This window comes from Lissotriton vulgaris, chromosome 11, assembly GCF_964263255.1.
Source record: "Lissotriton vulgaris chromosome 11, aLisVul1.2, whole genome shotgun sequence".
Taxonomy (NCBI): Eukaryota; Metazoa; Chordata; class Amphibia; order Caudata; family Salamandridae; genus Lissotriton; species Lissotriton vulgaris.
Window position 1 is genome coordinate 948,001,340 of NC_141699.1, and position 17,009 is coordinate 948,018,348.

At 47.3% G+C, this 17,009-nt stretch overlaps 1 protein-coding gene across 7 annotated transcripts in view; it reads left to right on the plus strand.

Annotated features, from left to right (window-relative positions):
* The window catches only part of LOC147683727 (von Willebrand factor A domain-containing protein 5A-like), a 326,679-nt gene that overhangs the window by 125,284 nt on the left and 184,386 nt on the right, over nt 1–17,009 (plus strand). For all 7 annotated transcript variants that reach the window (XM_086944103.1, XM_086944100.1, XM_086944105.1 and 4 more), the window contains exons 11-13: nt 10,359–10,473; nt 11,740–11,898; nt 12,561–12,664. In XM_086944103.1, the coding sequence (XP_086800229.1) occupies nt 10,359–10,473; nt 11,740–11,898; nt 12,561–12,664 (378 nt within the window). The remainder of the gene's footprint in view (nt 1–10,358; nt 10,474–11,739; nt 11,899–12,560; nt 12,665–17,009) is intronic.

The following is a 17,009-nucleotide window of genomic DNA, read 5'->3' on the forward strand; positions in this document are numbered from 1 at the left end:
CTCGTAGTAAAGGTATGCGTGGTAAATGCTATTCGTGGTAACCACGCATGCGTTGTAATTCATGCGTGGTTATGGTTATGTGTGGAAACGGCTGCGTTGTAATGACAGTTTCCCCTTCAAAGCAGGAACAGGAAGCACCCAGGCTTCCAGACTCCCTTAACCAATCAAGACACTGTTGATAGCGTTGTGATATGTCTGGGCGCAGTGGTTGGGTGCTCAGAGAGGGAATGGAAGCCTTAGCATGTTTAATGCAGCCTGGGTGGAGAACATGCAAAGTGCGCATGACTGTTTGGCCGGCCCGAAACGGCCGGTCCAAACAGTGTTTTGCGCACTTTAAGTGCAGCAGCAGCCTATCCTCCTCCATGTGATGCAGGGAGTCCAGCCTCGCCCTAACCTGGCGACAACTGCAACACAAAATAAAATGATAATAACGCTTCATTATTATTATTTTCTTTTTTGCTTTGCACTGCTTTGAAGCAGTGGGGCGACACTCCTCTTCCTTAGCGGAGAATCTGCTCCTGGAGGCAGGGTTATGTTGCGTCAACGCAGTGTCTGCAGTATGTATGGAACAGATGTGGTCCCATTGCAATATATAACTTTCAGATCTAAATAAATTATAAACACATAATGCTGTGACATTAAATATGTGAGTTTGTTTTCATTCGCCTGTATTCCTGACCCTTACGTGGAGAAGGACTACCACATTAAGTACTGGTAGGGGCTGTAGTGTCGCGAATGGCAGGGCTGCCAGAGAGAGACACAGCACACATGTGTTCATTAGTGGCCAGCAACTAACTTAAACCACACCCTGAGCCTGGGCTATTTATATAACCACACACGTGCTGCCAGAGCAGACGGTGGGCCAGCCCATTATCAGCACTCTCTCAGGGTCATCAGCCGCCGCTGCCCCCCCTTACAATGTGTGTCTGGTGGGCTGGTCTGTTTCATGGACAACATTACATTCCTCCTTTACACAAAAGAGCAAAACATTACTAACAGGGTACATGTTGCAAAACTTTGAAATAACAATCATCAGTATCTGACAATTAAAACATTTGTGGAACAGTCTTATTTGGTTCACCAGAGTCCTTCACTCGCCAGGTCACAGCGATCCGCAGCGGGCAACAAAGTCTTGGTACCTCTGGGACAGCAGTGGATGGGGCCATAAGTTGTATTGGCTCTGACTGTCCCTAGTTGGAGGGGTCAGGGACATGTCCACCGAGCCATCCGCCTTGGGTCTTTCCTGGCTGTCTTGCGCTTCCTGGCCCGGCAGTCTTTCCAGACTCTGGGTGGTTTGGCCGTCTTCTCCGTTCGGGGCCAGGCAATGACTGCTGTCTCTTCCGGACTCCGACGGGCCGACAGGTTCCTCTGGGTTAGGCTCACTGGGTGCTGGGAATTCTTCAAAGTCGTGCAGGGGAAGCTTCTTGAAGAACAATAGGTTCCTGGTCACTCTTTCTGCTCCTCGGGAGGCTGTGACCATAGTGCCTTTGATTCCGATCACTGTCCACGGATCTAACTCAAATGGCATCCGGAACTTTCCGCCTGGGTGACGGTCCTGCACTAACACCTGGTCCCCGACTAAGATAGGGCTATCCTCTGCCCTCCTCCTCCTGGACGCGTCTTGGTTGGTCTTTGTTCGCCGGTCCATTGACTGATTTGGAGGGGTTGGAGATGTTGCCCATGCTGGGTGGTGTGGGATGGTACCCTCACAGCTCTGCCGAAACAGAGGCGGCTCGGAGGGACGCCGGTGGTGCAGTGCGTTGTGAGCCGATACTCCCGGAGGAATTGAGATAACGCCGATTCCAGGTTTAGGCCATCAGCGATGGCTATTTGAATTGTCTTGTTTAGCGTCCGCATCAGTTGTTCCACCTCTCCGTTCGCTTGGGGCCATCTGGGGGTCACTCAGCGGTGCTTTATCCGGTGGGACAACAGGTATTCGGAGAGTTCAGCATTGGTAAAGGGTGAACCATTGTCTGTGCGAAGTTCCCCGATGAGGCCGTGGGTGGCTATCACCTTTTCCAGTTTGGGTAGGACGTCCACCGCTGCTGTGGGGGTCAGAATTTCCACTTCCAGGTATCGTGAGAAGTCATCCACGACTACCAGTATGTACTTTCCGCCTGGGAGGCTGCTAAAATCTGCGCTGGCCCTTTTCCATGGGGAGGTGGGGCCCTCCTCTGTGATTACCGGCGCGGGGCGGTTTGGGAGGCTGGTCGCCAGACACACAGGACAGTGTTCGACAATGGATTTCATTTGTCGGTCCAACCCGGGAAACCAGACCTTACTCCGAAGGCGATTCTTTGATATCACTATCCCTTGATGCGCACTGTTCGCTAGGAGAGCCGCTTGATGAGTCTGGCGTTCAGGTATGACAAGGCGAGGCCCGCTCAGGAGGCAACCTTCGGTGGAGACTGACAGTTCGTTGCGCACTTGGTATAGGGCTTTCAGTGTGGCTTGTGCTTCTGTGGTGCGAAAGGGCGCCGGACTTTGTAGGCGCTTCCAATCTCCAGAGGAAAGCGCCAGGATGGCGATCTGGAGGCAGTCGTCATGCGTGGCCTGTACCACTTCATCCAGGGAAATGGGGAGGGGCCTGGACCTCTCGATGATCATCCTGACGTACTCTTCTGTGGCTGTGGCTTCCGCCTCTTCTGACTCTGTGACTGGGCGGGAATGCCTCAATAGAAAATCGGCTGGGTTGCGGGTGCCTGGTCTGTATTCCACTGTGAACTGGAATTCTTGGAGTTGTAGTACCCACTTTTCTATCCACAGGGGAGAACGTGATGAGGATCCTTGGAACAGCGGGATAAGGGGCTTGTGATCAGTTATTATCACGAACGGGTGCCCTTATAGATAGATATGGAAGTGGCGGCACACCCACAGGATCGCGATGGCTTCCTTTTCAATTTGCGAGTACCGTTGTTCTGTGGGTGTGAGGGTTCTGCTCACAGCTTGCTGTTGAGCTAGAACGGCCCCTAGGCCAGTTGGGCTGGCGTCCACCACCAGCTGCGACTCGTGCCGGGGGTCAAAGTACGCCAGGGTCGTGTCGGCCGAGATGGCGGCCTTGGTCTTCTGAAACGCCTCCTCTTGCTCCGCTTCCCACACATAGTCTCTGGTGGACTTGGTGAGGTCAAACAGGGGCCAGTCAGATCCAATAGGTTTTTGATGAAACACCCGCAGTACGTGACCATACCCAGGAAGCTGCAGACTCCAGTCACTGATGTTGGTGCGGGTGCGTCCTGGATATCCTTGACCTTGTCCGGGTCTGGGCCTATCCCTTTGGGAGAAGCGATATCCAAAAAAGCTGAGGTCCCTGCGCAAGAACTCACACTTCTCAATGTGGAGGGTGAGGCCGTTGTCCTGGAGCCAAGAGAACATGACATAGAGGAGTCGGACGTGCTCTTCTATTGTGGGCACATGTACAAGAATGTCGTCACTGACGTTTAGGTCGCCATCTATCTCTTGAAGAACGTTCTTGATGATGTTTTGGAATACCTCTGCAGCGCTCGATATTCTGAAATTGAGTCGAGTGTAGCTCCAGACCCCTGCATGTGTGGAGAATGTTGTGATGGGACGCGAATCCGGGTGGAGTGGAACTTGGTGGTATCCTGACCGAAGGTCCAACTTTGAGAACCATTTTGAGCCAGACAGCTCTCCGATAATGTCGTCCACTGTCGGGGTCAGGTGGCGCTCACGTTTGATGGCGAGTTTGGGGCTTCTCATGTCCACACAGATGCGGACAGCATCGGGTTGCTTGGGTTTCTTTGTGACGACGAGGAGCAACACCCATGGGGGGGCGCTCACTTTCTCGATGATTCCTGCGTGCTCCAGGAGGCACAGTTCTGCTTCAACCTTGGGCCGAAGATAGAAGGAAATCCTCCGGTGGCGGAGGGCAACTGGGGCGACTGACCTGTCGATATAAAGGCGAACAGCAGGGCCTTTCAGGCATCCGATCCCCTCAATAAGGTTCGCAAACCCTTGTAGCAGGTGGTCAAGGTCATTGGCCCAGACTGTGAGAGCAAAGTGGATCAGGCTGAGGTCGTGCGCCATCCTGCACCATAGCAGGAAACCTGAGCCTTCTTGTGAGACATACACCTTGGCCCGTTGGCGGGCTGTGTCGTTGGAGAGGTCTGCCTGGAATACTCCACACAGTCGGAGCGGGCGCCTAGCGCAGTAGCATAAACTTGCACTCTGGTGGGGCGAAGCGTCGGAGGACTGGGCAGGGTTCTGTACACGCTGGCCGCCATGAGGTTAATGGTGGCCCCTGTGTCGATGATGGCTGCAACCGCTTGGTCTTGCACATTGACGGTGCACATGAGGCTGGGCAGCTTAAAGAGTGTTCAGCATCCTGACTACATGGACGGTAGCGGCATCTGCTTCGTCGTCGTCCATGTCACTGCTGGCAGGGCTGTCGGGGGATGGTTCTATCATCTGCACCCTCCGGGGTGGGCCGTTCTCCTTCCTTCTCGGCACTGAACGACACACCTTTGAGAAGTGGTTCACTTTTCCACAGGCACTGCAAGTTTTGCCTTGCGCCGGGCATGCTCCATCATGAGGGGTAGTACCCCCGCAACACCCACACGGGCAGCTGCGGGACGATTGTGCAGGTTTGGAGGTCGCTTGCCTGGTGCTTCTGGGACGCAGCTCAGTGGAATCGGTCCAAATGGCACACACTGGTTCCGTCTTGACAGAGACGGCAGGTTTGGGATCCATATGTTCAGCTCTGGCCTTCGACAGTTCTTTAGAGCGGCCGAGCGTTAGGATGTCCCTCATTGGCATATTTTATTCTTGCAGGACTCGCTCCCGTAGCTTTGAGGATGCGCAGCCTTGAATGAATTGGGCTTGAACCTCGTCGTCTTAATCTGGGAGGGTGCACATGCTTGCAAGCTCCTTCAACCTGGTGTAGAACACATCTACCGACTCCTCCGGGAGATGGCGAGCTTGGCAGAGCAGGAAAAGTTCGTAGTCGGGGCTGGCGAAGGGCTCGAAGTATGCGGTAATGGCGTTGCTCATGGTGGCATAGTTTCTGGGCGGGCCGCTTTCTCTGATCCGCTTCGAGATTTTGTGGATGTCTGCCCCACCAAGATGGAGCAGCATGGACCACCTCCGTGGAGCCGCTATTTCTGCAGCCTCAAAAAAGTTCTCCAAGCGCTCCACCCACTCTCTGCAGCGAACTGCCTGGGATGGCGGGGGCCCGGTGATAGCGAAGGGCTCTAGCGGGGGCACCGTAGCCATGGTGGAGTGCTATCAGGCGTGATTAGGCTGGGCTGCCGGAGTAGGCAGGACAGTTACCAGTAGACCCCACGAGTAGGCCCAAATCCAGCAGGGCGCAGCAAAGCAGCTAATTGGCGGTGTAATCTGCTGTTCGGCGCCAGGCGAGGCCACCGGGCGTGTCCAAGAATGTGCATGGTTGTGGCTTGCAGGTGCGGTACAGGGGCTAGCAGGGATCCCGACGGCGTAGAGGGCCTGTTTAAGGTGCACCTCCGTTCCACACAGCGTCAGCAGCACACACCAATTCCTGGGGCCGTGGTTGGAGCGGGAGGGCCAAATGAGGTTGAGCAGGGCGTGTATCCCACTTCTTTGGGGGCCTCGAGGGCTGTGTGCGCGTGATTGCACTCACCGGCGTGGCTCAGACAGGTTTGGAGGGCCAGAATGCAGCTGTACCTCGAGCAAACGCACGCATGCGCGGCCGGCCAGCAGCGTAGTGGAGGCAGCAGTGGGTCACATACGGCCAGGCGCCGCACCGAGGCAGAAGAGGGAAACCTCGACGGCAGAACTGGCTGGCACCAGGGGTGCGATGCAGGGCACAGACGCTGCAGCAGGCTCCGGTCCTGAAGGCCGCGGGTGCTGCGTGCGCAGCGACCGATGCACTGAAGACAAGGTAGGCCGAATGGGAGGCATGGCTGGGGTGCTCTCATGTGGGACATGCTGGTAGCAGGCACGGGAGCAGCAGTGAGGATCGGCGGGGTGGCGAGACCACCTCATTGCCAATGTAGTGTCGTGAATGGCAAGGCTGCCAGAGAGAGACGCGGGCACACATGTGTTCATTAGTGGCCAGCAACTCACTGAAACCTCGCCCAGAGCCCTGGGCTATTTATTTAACCACACACGCGCTGGCCGAGCAGAAGCAGGGCCAGCCCATTATCAGCACGCTCTCAGGGTCATCAGCCACAGCCCCCCCTTACAATTTGTGTCTGGTGGGCTGGTCCGTTTCATGGACAACATTACATGGGCTATCCTGGGAGTAACAATATCGTCTGGATGCTGGAGTTATAGGGTTGATAAATAAATAAATGCTGTTTATTTTGGAATGTTTTTAACATGGATTTACAGGTTTACAACATTTTTTACATCAGTGTTTTCAATCAATTTGAATCAAGATGGTGCTTAAGAATGTTAATTACAATGTTGAAGATTATGTCACTATTTTTGTTAAATAAACATCCTTCGTCAGCCTGTATGGTGGAAAATACATACTCTTGTGATCAAAGCTCCCTTCTCAGTTGAACTCGTGTTTCATTTGCACCAAAACATGCTTTTTTCCCGCCTGTATATGTTTCTATTAATTTTACGAGTGTTATTCAGTTTTTGAGTGTTTGTTTTTTGATCAACTGATTAGCAGTTGAGCTTTCAACACAATTTCACGTTTTCACTTTTTTGTGGGTTTTTGCGATTGAGAGAAATTTTCAGGGGGTTTGCATAAGAATGCTTTATTTTTTTACATTTTAGTGAAGGATTTGTTTTCAAGAGGTGGCATGGTGATGCAAATGTTTACGTTGTCCGTGACTTAGGTTACCATTTCTGTTTGTGATATCTGTAATCTTCACCCACCATGTTTGCTTGAACTAATGCTTGCTTATCACAAGTAATTTGTGTGGAATTCCATAATCCTATTTTTACATGTTTATGCCTTTGCTCTATCATATCCTACTTTTTGAGCTATTTTGAGAGCAATTTGAAAACAAATAGAAGTGAAATCAGTTGTTAGACAATTGATGTTTGGATAGTAACATAATCATATGCTTATTTAGAGCATTATTACTTGTAATGTAAATGGACAGAAGATTTGCTGACTCAGCTGAACAGATAGAACTTTGATGTATGTGGGCTTCACAGCCAGGCAGTCTAATGATTTTGGTTGGTGTATGTTAGGTGGGTTAAATGGATGTGCAGTTCTTTGGATGATGTTATGTTTTTTCTGTTGTTTTGCAGATGTTTTGCATTTGGGATTGGAGAAGGTGCATCTACTGCTCTAATTAAAGGAATTGCTCGAGCAGGTCACGGTACATGTGAGTTTGTCACTGGGAAGGAGCGGGCGCCTAGCGCAGTAGCATAAACTTGCACTCTGGTGGGGCGAAGCGTCGGAGGACTGGGCAGGGTTCTGTACACGCTGGCCGCCATGAGGTTAATGGTGGCCCCTGTGTCGATGATGGCTGCAACCGCTTGGTCTTGCACATTGACGGTGCACATGAGGCTGGGCAGCTTAAAGAGTGTTCAGCATCCTGACTACATGGACGGTAGCGGCATCTGCTTCGTCGTCGTCCATGTCACTGCTGGCAGGGCTGTCGGGGGATGGTTCTATCATCTGCACCCTCCGGGGCGGGCCGTTCTCCTTCCTTCTCGGCACTGAACGACACACCTTTGAGAAGTGGTTCACTTTTCCACAGGCACTGCAAGTTTTGCCTTGCGCCGGGCATGCTCCATCATGAGGGGTAGTACCCCCGCAACACCCACACGGGCAGCTGCGGGACGATTGTGCAGGTTTGGAGGTCGCTTGCCGGGTGCTTCTGGGACGCAGCTCAGTGGAATCGGTCCAAATGGCACACTGGTTCCGTCTTGACAGAGACGGCAGGTTTGGGATCCATATGTTCAGCTCTGGCCTTCGACAGTTCTTTAGAGCGGCCGAGCGTTAGGATGTCCCTCATTGGCATATTTTATTCTTGCAGGACTCGCTCCCGTAGCTTTGAGGATGCGCAGCCTTGAATGAATTGGGCTTGAACCTCGTCGTCTTAATCTGGGAGGGTGCACATGCTTGCAAGCTCCTTCAACCTGGTGTAGAACACATCTACCGACTCCTCCGGGAGATGGCGAGCTTGGCAGAGCAGGAAAAGTTCGTAGTCGGGGCTGGCGAAGGGCTCGAAGTATGCGGTAATGGCGTTGCTCATGGTGGCATAGTTTCTGGGCGGGCCGCTTTCTCTGATCCGCTTCGAGATTTTGTGGATGTCTGCCCCACCAAGATGGAGCAGCATGGACCACCTCCGTGGAGCCGCTATTTCTGCAGCCTCAAAAAAGTTCTCCAAGCGCTCCACCCACTCTCTGCAGCGAACTGCCTGGGATGGCGGGGGCCCGGTGATAGCGAAGGGCTCTAGCGGGGGCACCGTAGCCATGGTGGAGTGCTATCAGGCGTGATTAGGCTGGGCTGCCGGAGTAGGCAGGACAGTTACCAGTAGACCCCACGAGTAGGCCCAAATCCAGCAGGGCGCAGCAAAGCAGCTAATTGGCGGTGTAATCTGCTGTTCGGAGCCAGGCGAGGCCACCGGGCGTGTCCAAGAATGTGCATGGTTGTGGCTTGCAGGTGCGGTACAGGGGCTAGCAGGGATCCCGACGGCGTAGAGGGCCTGTTTAAGGTGCACCTCCGTTCCACACAGCGTCAGCAGCACACACCAATTCCTGGGGCCGTGGTTGGAGCGGGAGGGCCAAATGAGGTTGAGCAGGGCGTGTATCCCACTTCTTTGGGGGCCTCGAGGGCTGTGTGCGCGTGATTGCACTCACCGGCGTGGCTCAGACAGGTTTGGAGGGCCAGAATGCAGCTGTACCTCGAGCAAACGCACGCATGCGCGGCCGGCCAGCAGCGTAGTGGAGGCAGCAGTGGGTCACATACGGCCAGGCGCCGCACCGAGGCAGAAGAGGGAAACCTCGACGGCGGAACTGGCTGGCACCAGGGGTGCGATGCAGGGCACAGACGCTGCAGCAGGCTCCGGTCCTGAAGGCCGCGGGTGCTGCGTGCGCAGCGACCGATGCACTGAAGACAAGGTAGGCCGAATGGGAGGCATGGCTGGGGTGCTCTCATGTGGGACATGCTGGTAGCAGGCACGGGAGCAGCAGTGAGGATCGGCGGGGTGGCGAGACCACCTCATTGCCAATGTAGTGTCGTGAATGGCAAGGCTGCCAGAGAGAGACGCGGGCACACATGTGTTCATTAGTGGCCAGCAACTCACTGAAACCTCGCCCAGAGCCCTGGGCTATTTATTTAACCACACACGCGCTGGCCGAGCAGAAGCAGGGCCAGCCCATTATCAGCACGCTCTCAGGGTCATCAGCCACAGCCCCCCCTTACAATTTGTGTCTGGTGGGCTGGTCCGTTTCATGGACAACATTACATGGGCTATCCTGGGAGTAACAATATCGTCTGGATGCTGGAGTTATAGGGTTGATAAATAAATAAATGCTGTTTATTTTGGAATGTTTTTAACATGGATTTACAGGTTTACAACATTTTTTACATCAGTGTTTTCAATCAATTTGAATCAAGATGGTGCTTAAGAATGTTAATTACAATGTTGAAGATTATGTCACTATTTTTGTTAAATAAACATCCTTCGTCAGCCTGTATGGTGGAAAATACATACTCTTGTGATCAAAGCTCCCTTCTCAGTTGAACTCGTGTTTCATTTGCACCAAAACATGCTTTTTTCCCGCCTGTATATGTTTCTATTAATTTTACGAGTGTTATTCAGTTTTTGAGTGTTTGTTTTTTGATCAACTGATTAGCAGTTGAGCTTTCAACACAATTTCACGTTTTCACTTTTTTGTGGGTTTTTGCGATTGAGAGAAATTTTCAGGGGGTTTGCATAAGAATGCTTTATTTTTTTACATTTTAGTGAAGGATTTGTTTTCAAGAGGTGGCATGGTGATGCAAATGTTTACGTTGTCCGTGACTTAGGTTACCATTTCTGTTTGTGATATCTGTAATCTTCACCCACCATGTTTGCTTGAACTAATGCTTGCTTATCACAAGTAATTTGTGTGGAATTCCATAATCCTATTTTTACATGTTTATGCCTTTGCTCTATCATATCCTACTTTTTGAGCTATTTTGAGAGCAATTTGAAAACAAATAGAAGTGAAATCAGTTGTTAGACAATTGATGTTTGGATAGTAACATAATCATATGCTTATTTAGAGCATTATTACTTGTAATGTAAATGGACAGAAGATTTGCTGACTCAGCTGAACAGATAGAACTTTGATGTATGTGGGCTTCACAGCCAGGCAGTCTAATGATTTTGGTTGGTGTATGTTAGGTGGGTTAAATGGATGTGCAGTTCTTTGGATGATGTTATGTTTTTTCTGTTGTTTTGCAGATGTTTTGCATTTGGGATTGGAGAAGGTGCATCTACTGCTCTAATTAAAGGAATTGCTCGAGCAGGTCACGGTACATGTGAGTTTGTCACTGGGAAGGAGAGGATGCAACCTAAGGTGAGATTGTTGTTTCTATTAAGCTTATATATTGATAGACATACCAGACACCTCTTAATCTTTTGTGAACAATCTAGCCCTGCTCTTCATTTTGCAAAACCTTTCCAACTAACTCACTAATCTGTCTGTCTGCCTCTCTTACTCTTGGTTATTTATTTTCTTTTGAATATTATTTGCGCTTGATTTGGCTAGAAGGTATTACTGTGTAACCACAATGGTCAGATAAATCTGGACTGAGGGAACCACAGGCACGGGGTACTGGTAGGCGGCAGCCTCCAACATGAACTGTATACCACAATGAACCGCTATCAGTCTGAGTATTGCTAATGTAAGTGAAGTGTTATTTTGTGAGTGCAGGCATCTCACAAAAAGTGAAGGACTGGTCTCACACACTACCGGGTGTCATGCTTTATCATTGACCAGTCCTCGCCCTCTTAAAACTTGGTTTGATAGAGGGCGGGCATGCACCTGATGACAGTGATGCACTTCAAAACTAAGTGGGGGCCCAAAGAAAATATATAGTGAGTTAAAAGGCCATTATGGGTGTCTGCTTAGTTTTAATAGTGCCGACATCCATATGGTCGGTAAAATAAGGTGATCGGTGTCATGGGGATATTAGTGTCCCTTCACCGCTGTATGTGAGGTCAACATGTTTCTGCCTGTAGGCCCAGCTGGGTCTGCTGCATTAATCAGGACCATAATATAAAGGGCTCCGCTCTTACCATACTTCGGTGAGAGGGTTCCACTTGGTGGGGTGAGCTATATTCACACTCCACTGTTTGTAATGGTTAGGTCTTAGTAAATCTGAAAGACAAAAACAATTCAAACCTAATCGCTCTATTACTTATACTAGCATACAAAGAAACAATTATAGCCATAATCACCCAATTTTCTAGCGTGAGTTGCTATTAGTGCAATTTGTGAAGTGAAAAAACAATCTGTGCACCAAAATCGAAGAACCTTTTCCCATTGCACTTACCCTGTGATGAGGTAAGATACGGCCCATAGGAGGGAGGGCAGATGGACCCTTTAGGTCCTGGAACTAAAAGAGAGGAAGGCGTGGAGAAAAACAGAATATTAAAACATGAATGGCCCATAAGGACCTGCCACAACAATCTGAGGCATTTCTCTGTTGTATGATAGCTGTGTAGCCTGTAAGGAACTGTAAACTGATATTTTCTAACAGTGTCTCTGGGTAAAAGTACATGCATCAATCTTGATTCCTTCTCTCAAGGAATTACATATTATTATTTTGCTCTTGTGCAGGTGCTTCAGACCTTGAAATGCTCCTTACAGCCAGTGGTGAAAGATGTGTCTTTGAAGTGGACGCTTCCAAATGGTGTGGAGTCATTGCTCCTCTCTCACCTCCCTAATGCCATCTTTAGTGGTCAGAGGTCAATTCTTTATGCACAGTTGAAAGGAAAGGTGAGTTTACAGGCAGCTGTGCAGCAGCTTTTATTTTGTCTTGAACCCTTGCAGAAAAATATATGCCTCAATATACCTGGCTACTTCTACACCTCAACCACCACACACTGTATCATCAATCCCTTCACCCATCAATTTAGATGTCACTAGTCACATCTAATATTAGTACACCCCATGATTGACTCTACCACTTCTTTTAATTGAAAATGTTCTAAGTATGAAAAAGGCTCCAGGGTGTTGAAGTGTCGTCCAGTCATTGGCTTTACCTTGGATGGAGGAAGTGTGGGGTTCAGAAGGAAACACTGCATCCATTCATTCCCTTCCCTTTATTTTTGCAGGAATCCTTTAATGTTTGTGTGAAAGATATTTGTTTCTATATACTTCTGCCCACAGATTCCAACTATTTATGAGATGTGTTTTTTTCTCATTGATATTTCTGACTTAATCCATCTACCTGGCTAGTTTTGACTCCTTGTCACATTTAAAATGTGTCTTTGTTCTTGTCTGATGTAAAGCATCGTGATACTAATGTTGATGCAGAGTTCAATGGAAAACAGCTCAATCTGAGCTTGATGTTCGTGCTTAGTGAAACTCTTCCATGATGTTTGTCACTCTTACCCTCTTTTTCTCCTCCTGTCTTTTACTCTCTTTGTGTTGTGTAGATTGATCACTCAACCACTGCTGAAGTTTCTTTGGAATACACGTTCAAGGACGAGAGCTTCAGGAATGCGCTACCGTTTTCTCTGCAGCTGAAGGAAGAGTCCAGGTATTGAGCTAGAGTGTATTACACTCTCCAACTATTATTCTGTTTATTTTAAAAACCCTTTTTTGACGATAAAATCTGAAATAGTGAAAAATATTCTGTTAAATCATTATGTTACAATCAGTTTGGGCAATTAGTGTTGATGTTGAGACTGAGCACTAACCCATGGAACAGTGCTTTATTGCAAGAGTGGATCAGGCAAAACATTCAATGGAACATTCTCTCCAAGCTGGATATTATACCATGAGTGTATTCCCAGAAAATAGGGCTTACTGAGTGGTTAAACGGCAGGTTGGCCTTTGTGTCTGCCTTATTACATTTGTCTGTATAAGAATGGAGCAAAGGCTGCCTTACCTCTGATAGAACGGGCATGGATTCCTTCCTCAAGGTAAGCAACTTTAATTGAACCCTCTTTGAAATAAATGTAAGAGATAATCCATGGCAAAATAACATGCTGTGGAAACTTTTCTGCCTGAGGAATTCCATAAGCTGATTGGGAAGAGTCAGGATGAATAACTGAGACCCTTGATATGGTAAGTGCTGTCAACCACATTGTAAGGTTCCTGCTGTCCTTGATTTGAGACCCAGATGGACTTGACCTCTTTATTTTAGGAAGATATTAAAGTTGTTATAATTAATAAAGAAAAAGGAAAAAAACTTGTCATGGTTTTCAAATAGAAGTTCTTGAACTGGTGAATGGAAGTAAGATTGCACAACTAAAAAAAAGGATTTGGAGATATATTTTGGGCCTGATGCTAGGAAACTACCTCTTATAGATATGTTTTTCAGCAAAGTGGTTCACAAATGAAAGTAGTTAACTTCAGATATATGCAAAGCTTTGACCATCCTCTCCCATGGCCATTTATAGAATCTGTTTCTTTGTTGAGACAAATTGAGGTCCTTTTGGTTAGTTTCAGTTTTGCTGTATTATCAGTGTATAGGTTCATGTAGCAAATGGCTCCTGAACTAAACCCTTGTCTTACAATTTAACAGTTGAGATAATAAACTGGACTTCATGTTAAGAGAGGATGTCACCTAACTGCTGTAGACACTGAGCACTGCATTTGGACAAGCATCAGAGATCTCTAGACAGATATTATTGGGTCACTTGTAGACCATCCTTGCCGTTACAGATTAGGCAAATTGTAGATTTTTTGATTGGTGCTGGGTAAAATCCGCTCTATTTAAAGCCCAACAGGAAATTGTAATATAAGAAGCCCAGGCCCTCACCATAGAAGGTGCCCGTGGTTGACCTTTGCAAAAAGTAGATCTGCAGAATACCCCATATGCCCATGATCGACTATACGATTCGGAGTGACATTGTGGAGGTCTGTGAAACAGGTTTTTTGACTTTCTCCATATACTTGACCTGAGGTCGGAGCTAGGTCAAAAGTGGGATGTAACTGTTTTCCCCCAACCATTAGCTTGAGTCACAAGGATGTATGTTCTACTGTCCTTAACAGTCTGGCTGCAATATCTGGTTTCAGTTGAGCAAGTCAAAAGGAGCTAGTCCATCACCCACTGCAGTTGGGCAGCTGAGAAATCGGTCTCAAAGTATAGGGCACCAAATCCACCTTGTGTAATCAGAATCTGTATTTCTGCCTCTGCCACCCCCATCAGTCGCCTGGCATTGTTTGTAGTTGTCTCAAATTTATGTGTGGAAAAGCCATTTGTATGCTAGTGGAATAATAGAGCAACCTAGATAAAATTATCATTTTAGAGGGTGTAACCCTGTCTGCCACTGACGGTGGTCATTTTTTCCTTTCAAATATTAGCTTCTCTATTACCATCACGGTTTGTAGGATATTCCCGTCAATTACCACTTGTGTATGCCTATATACCTAATAATCATTTCACTCCTCTTCAGTGCTATATTGTCATGTCACACTCCATCTGCTTAGGAGTGACTCCATAAGGGAAAATACAGAATCTACTATTACTCATTGACAGACCCGACACCACCTCAAACTCCTCCAATTTGGAAACCATTGGTGCAGTCCTGGTCCCTTACAAACAAGAGTATACCATCCACATGTAAAGACATAGCATTTTACTTGCCGTCTAATTGTAGACCATATTCATCTTTTAGATTCAAATAGTGTTGAGTAGTGGCTCTTTTGCAGGGCCTGCAGCTGAGGGCAGAGAGGACAGACTAAACTAGTTCCTCTCTGTACCCCCTAAGTGCCCAAAATTAACCCACCAAACAGTCACAGTACACAAGTTGAATCCGGGACAGGATACCATCACTAAATTCATGGCCCTCAACACTTCAAGCATAGTCACATCCTAGTGTATCGAATTCCTTCTCCAGATCAAGTGGAGGCCATCAGTCTTCTCCAGTATGTGAAATAATCATTGAATATATGGCAATGTGCTTCCTTCTGACACAAAGATGTTTGGATCCTGTTGAACCAGTGTAGGTAGGATCCTCCACAGTCTGGCGGCTAGAATTCTATCCAATATGTGGTATTCAGGTTGAACTTTGAAACAACAAAGGCCCTGATTACAAAATGGGAGGTTAATTCCATCCCATGCGTAATCCCCACATTACGAGTTTGGCTTTATCGAAAACATCATATAAGTATTGCATGCATTAAATACCCCAACATTTGTTAGATTTCGGTGGGTAAAACCTGCTGAAATTTAACAGGGAAAAATCTTTAAGTACCGTACTGTGCAGATTAATGTGTGTTAAACACCAAAATCTACGTGTTATTGCCCGAATAACTCCTAATGTGTTCTCTTTATCTCACCTGATAAATAACAAACCCCAGGGTATTGTTATTTATCAGGTGCTGTAAATAGCTCTTTACTTGTAATCATTCCGAATATAAGGTGACACCCAATGCGTTGCAGCGATGTTTAGGTGTAACTACCATTATTGCCTCCCTGATTCTATGAGGCTATGCATTCTCGTTTCTGGCTTCTTTATAAATGTCAATCAGTCTTGGTCTGAGATGATCTATGAAGGTGACCTAAAACTCAGACGGAACATAATCACTGCCCAAGGATCTTACCAGTGGCTGGTATGATAGGACATTCTACACATGATGCATTCCATTTATGTGAAGCAGATTAAATCAGTGGCTTGGTAATACAGCACAAAGTAATAACCCAGCAAACACTGCAATAAAAGCTGACTGAGTGTGGCCCACTGTCCAGTTAGGCTCGCTGTTGGAGTATGTTGTGCCTCTGCATTTGCTAAATCTGCCGGTAGGCATCCAGATTTCTCTATTTCATGTTTGTTTGGCAACATGCGTGCAGCAGTGAATAGCTCTGAGCCGTTCAAATGTTAATTCACACTGAACCTTTGTTCATGTTGGAGGTTGATTCTTCGAGATGATTCCCATATTGTCCTTGTTTCAAATGATCTAATTTTTCAATTTCTTTATTCAATACCTTACACACTCATTTTACGGTTTTTATTGCTGGTCCTGTTCATTAACATCTGAATTTAATTAATACATCCCACAGTGACCCTGTATTAGACAATGTATTAGACAATGGATTCCCTTCTTTATTCGATAAGCTACATCGTGTAGGGCTCCCACCTATAACTTCCAATTCGGGATGTACATAGTGTGTTCCCACACAGTGACCAATGTCAAGAGTTTATGATCTGAAATCATTTTACCTAGTTATTCAGCATGGCTGAATTTTTCAATTTCAAAGAAATGTTATTGTATGTTGAAGAGCTAATCATTGAAAAACGGTAAGGTGCAGTTAATATTAGGTAATTATATATCCAGTAAAGGCATACCATGGTTATATAATGGTTAAGTACATTATAGCACATATATGAGACCCCATACTAAATATTAACAATGTAATCCAAAAAGAGAGCGAAAACCCTGCACAAACTATATAAAAGTAAGGAGATAAAACAAAGTAAGGAGAGTAGAGGGGTGAGTATCGTGGGACAGGCTTTTTAGGGAGGGGATGACAACTTGATATTGTTGAGAAAAATTGATGTTGTTTGTCCTTCATTATAATTTGTGATTTGTTATTGTAGTTTGGATCTTTTCTATCAAGGTTTCTGGGGGAACATATATATGTCAAGTATTTTTCCAGATTTCGTTTTCTTTTGGTCATTTATTCGGAGGTGTTGGTTAGGGGAGGTATTGGCTCATCAGATAAATTGTGTCCCGGCCCATCTCAAGTGTATTGAGATTTGTTTGAGGATTCCGACTAATTCCTTTATAGTTGGGGTCCTGTCCTAATTCATCCACTTGAGAACCTTTTTGCCCACTTTGCAGACACTGGTGCTCTTAAAAGCACAGCAACCGAAGCAACAATTATTCCTATCCTGAAAGATGCAAAGGACCCAAAAGAGCCTAAAAATAACCAC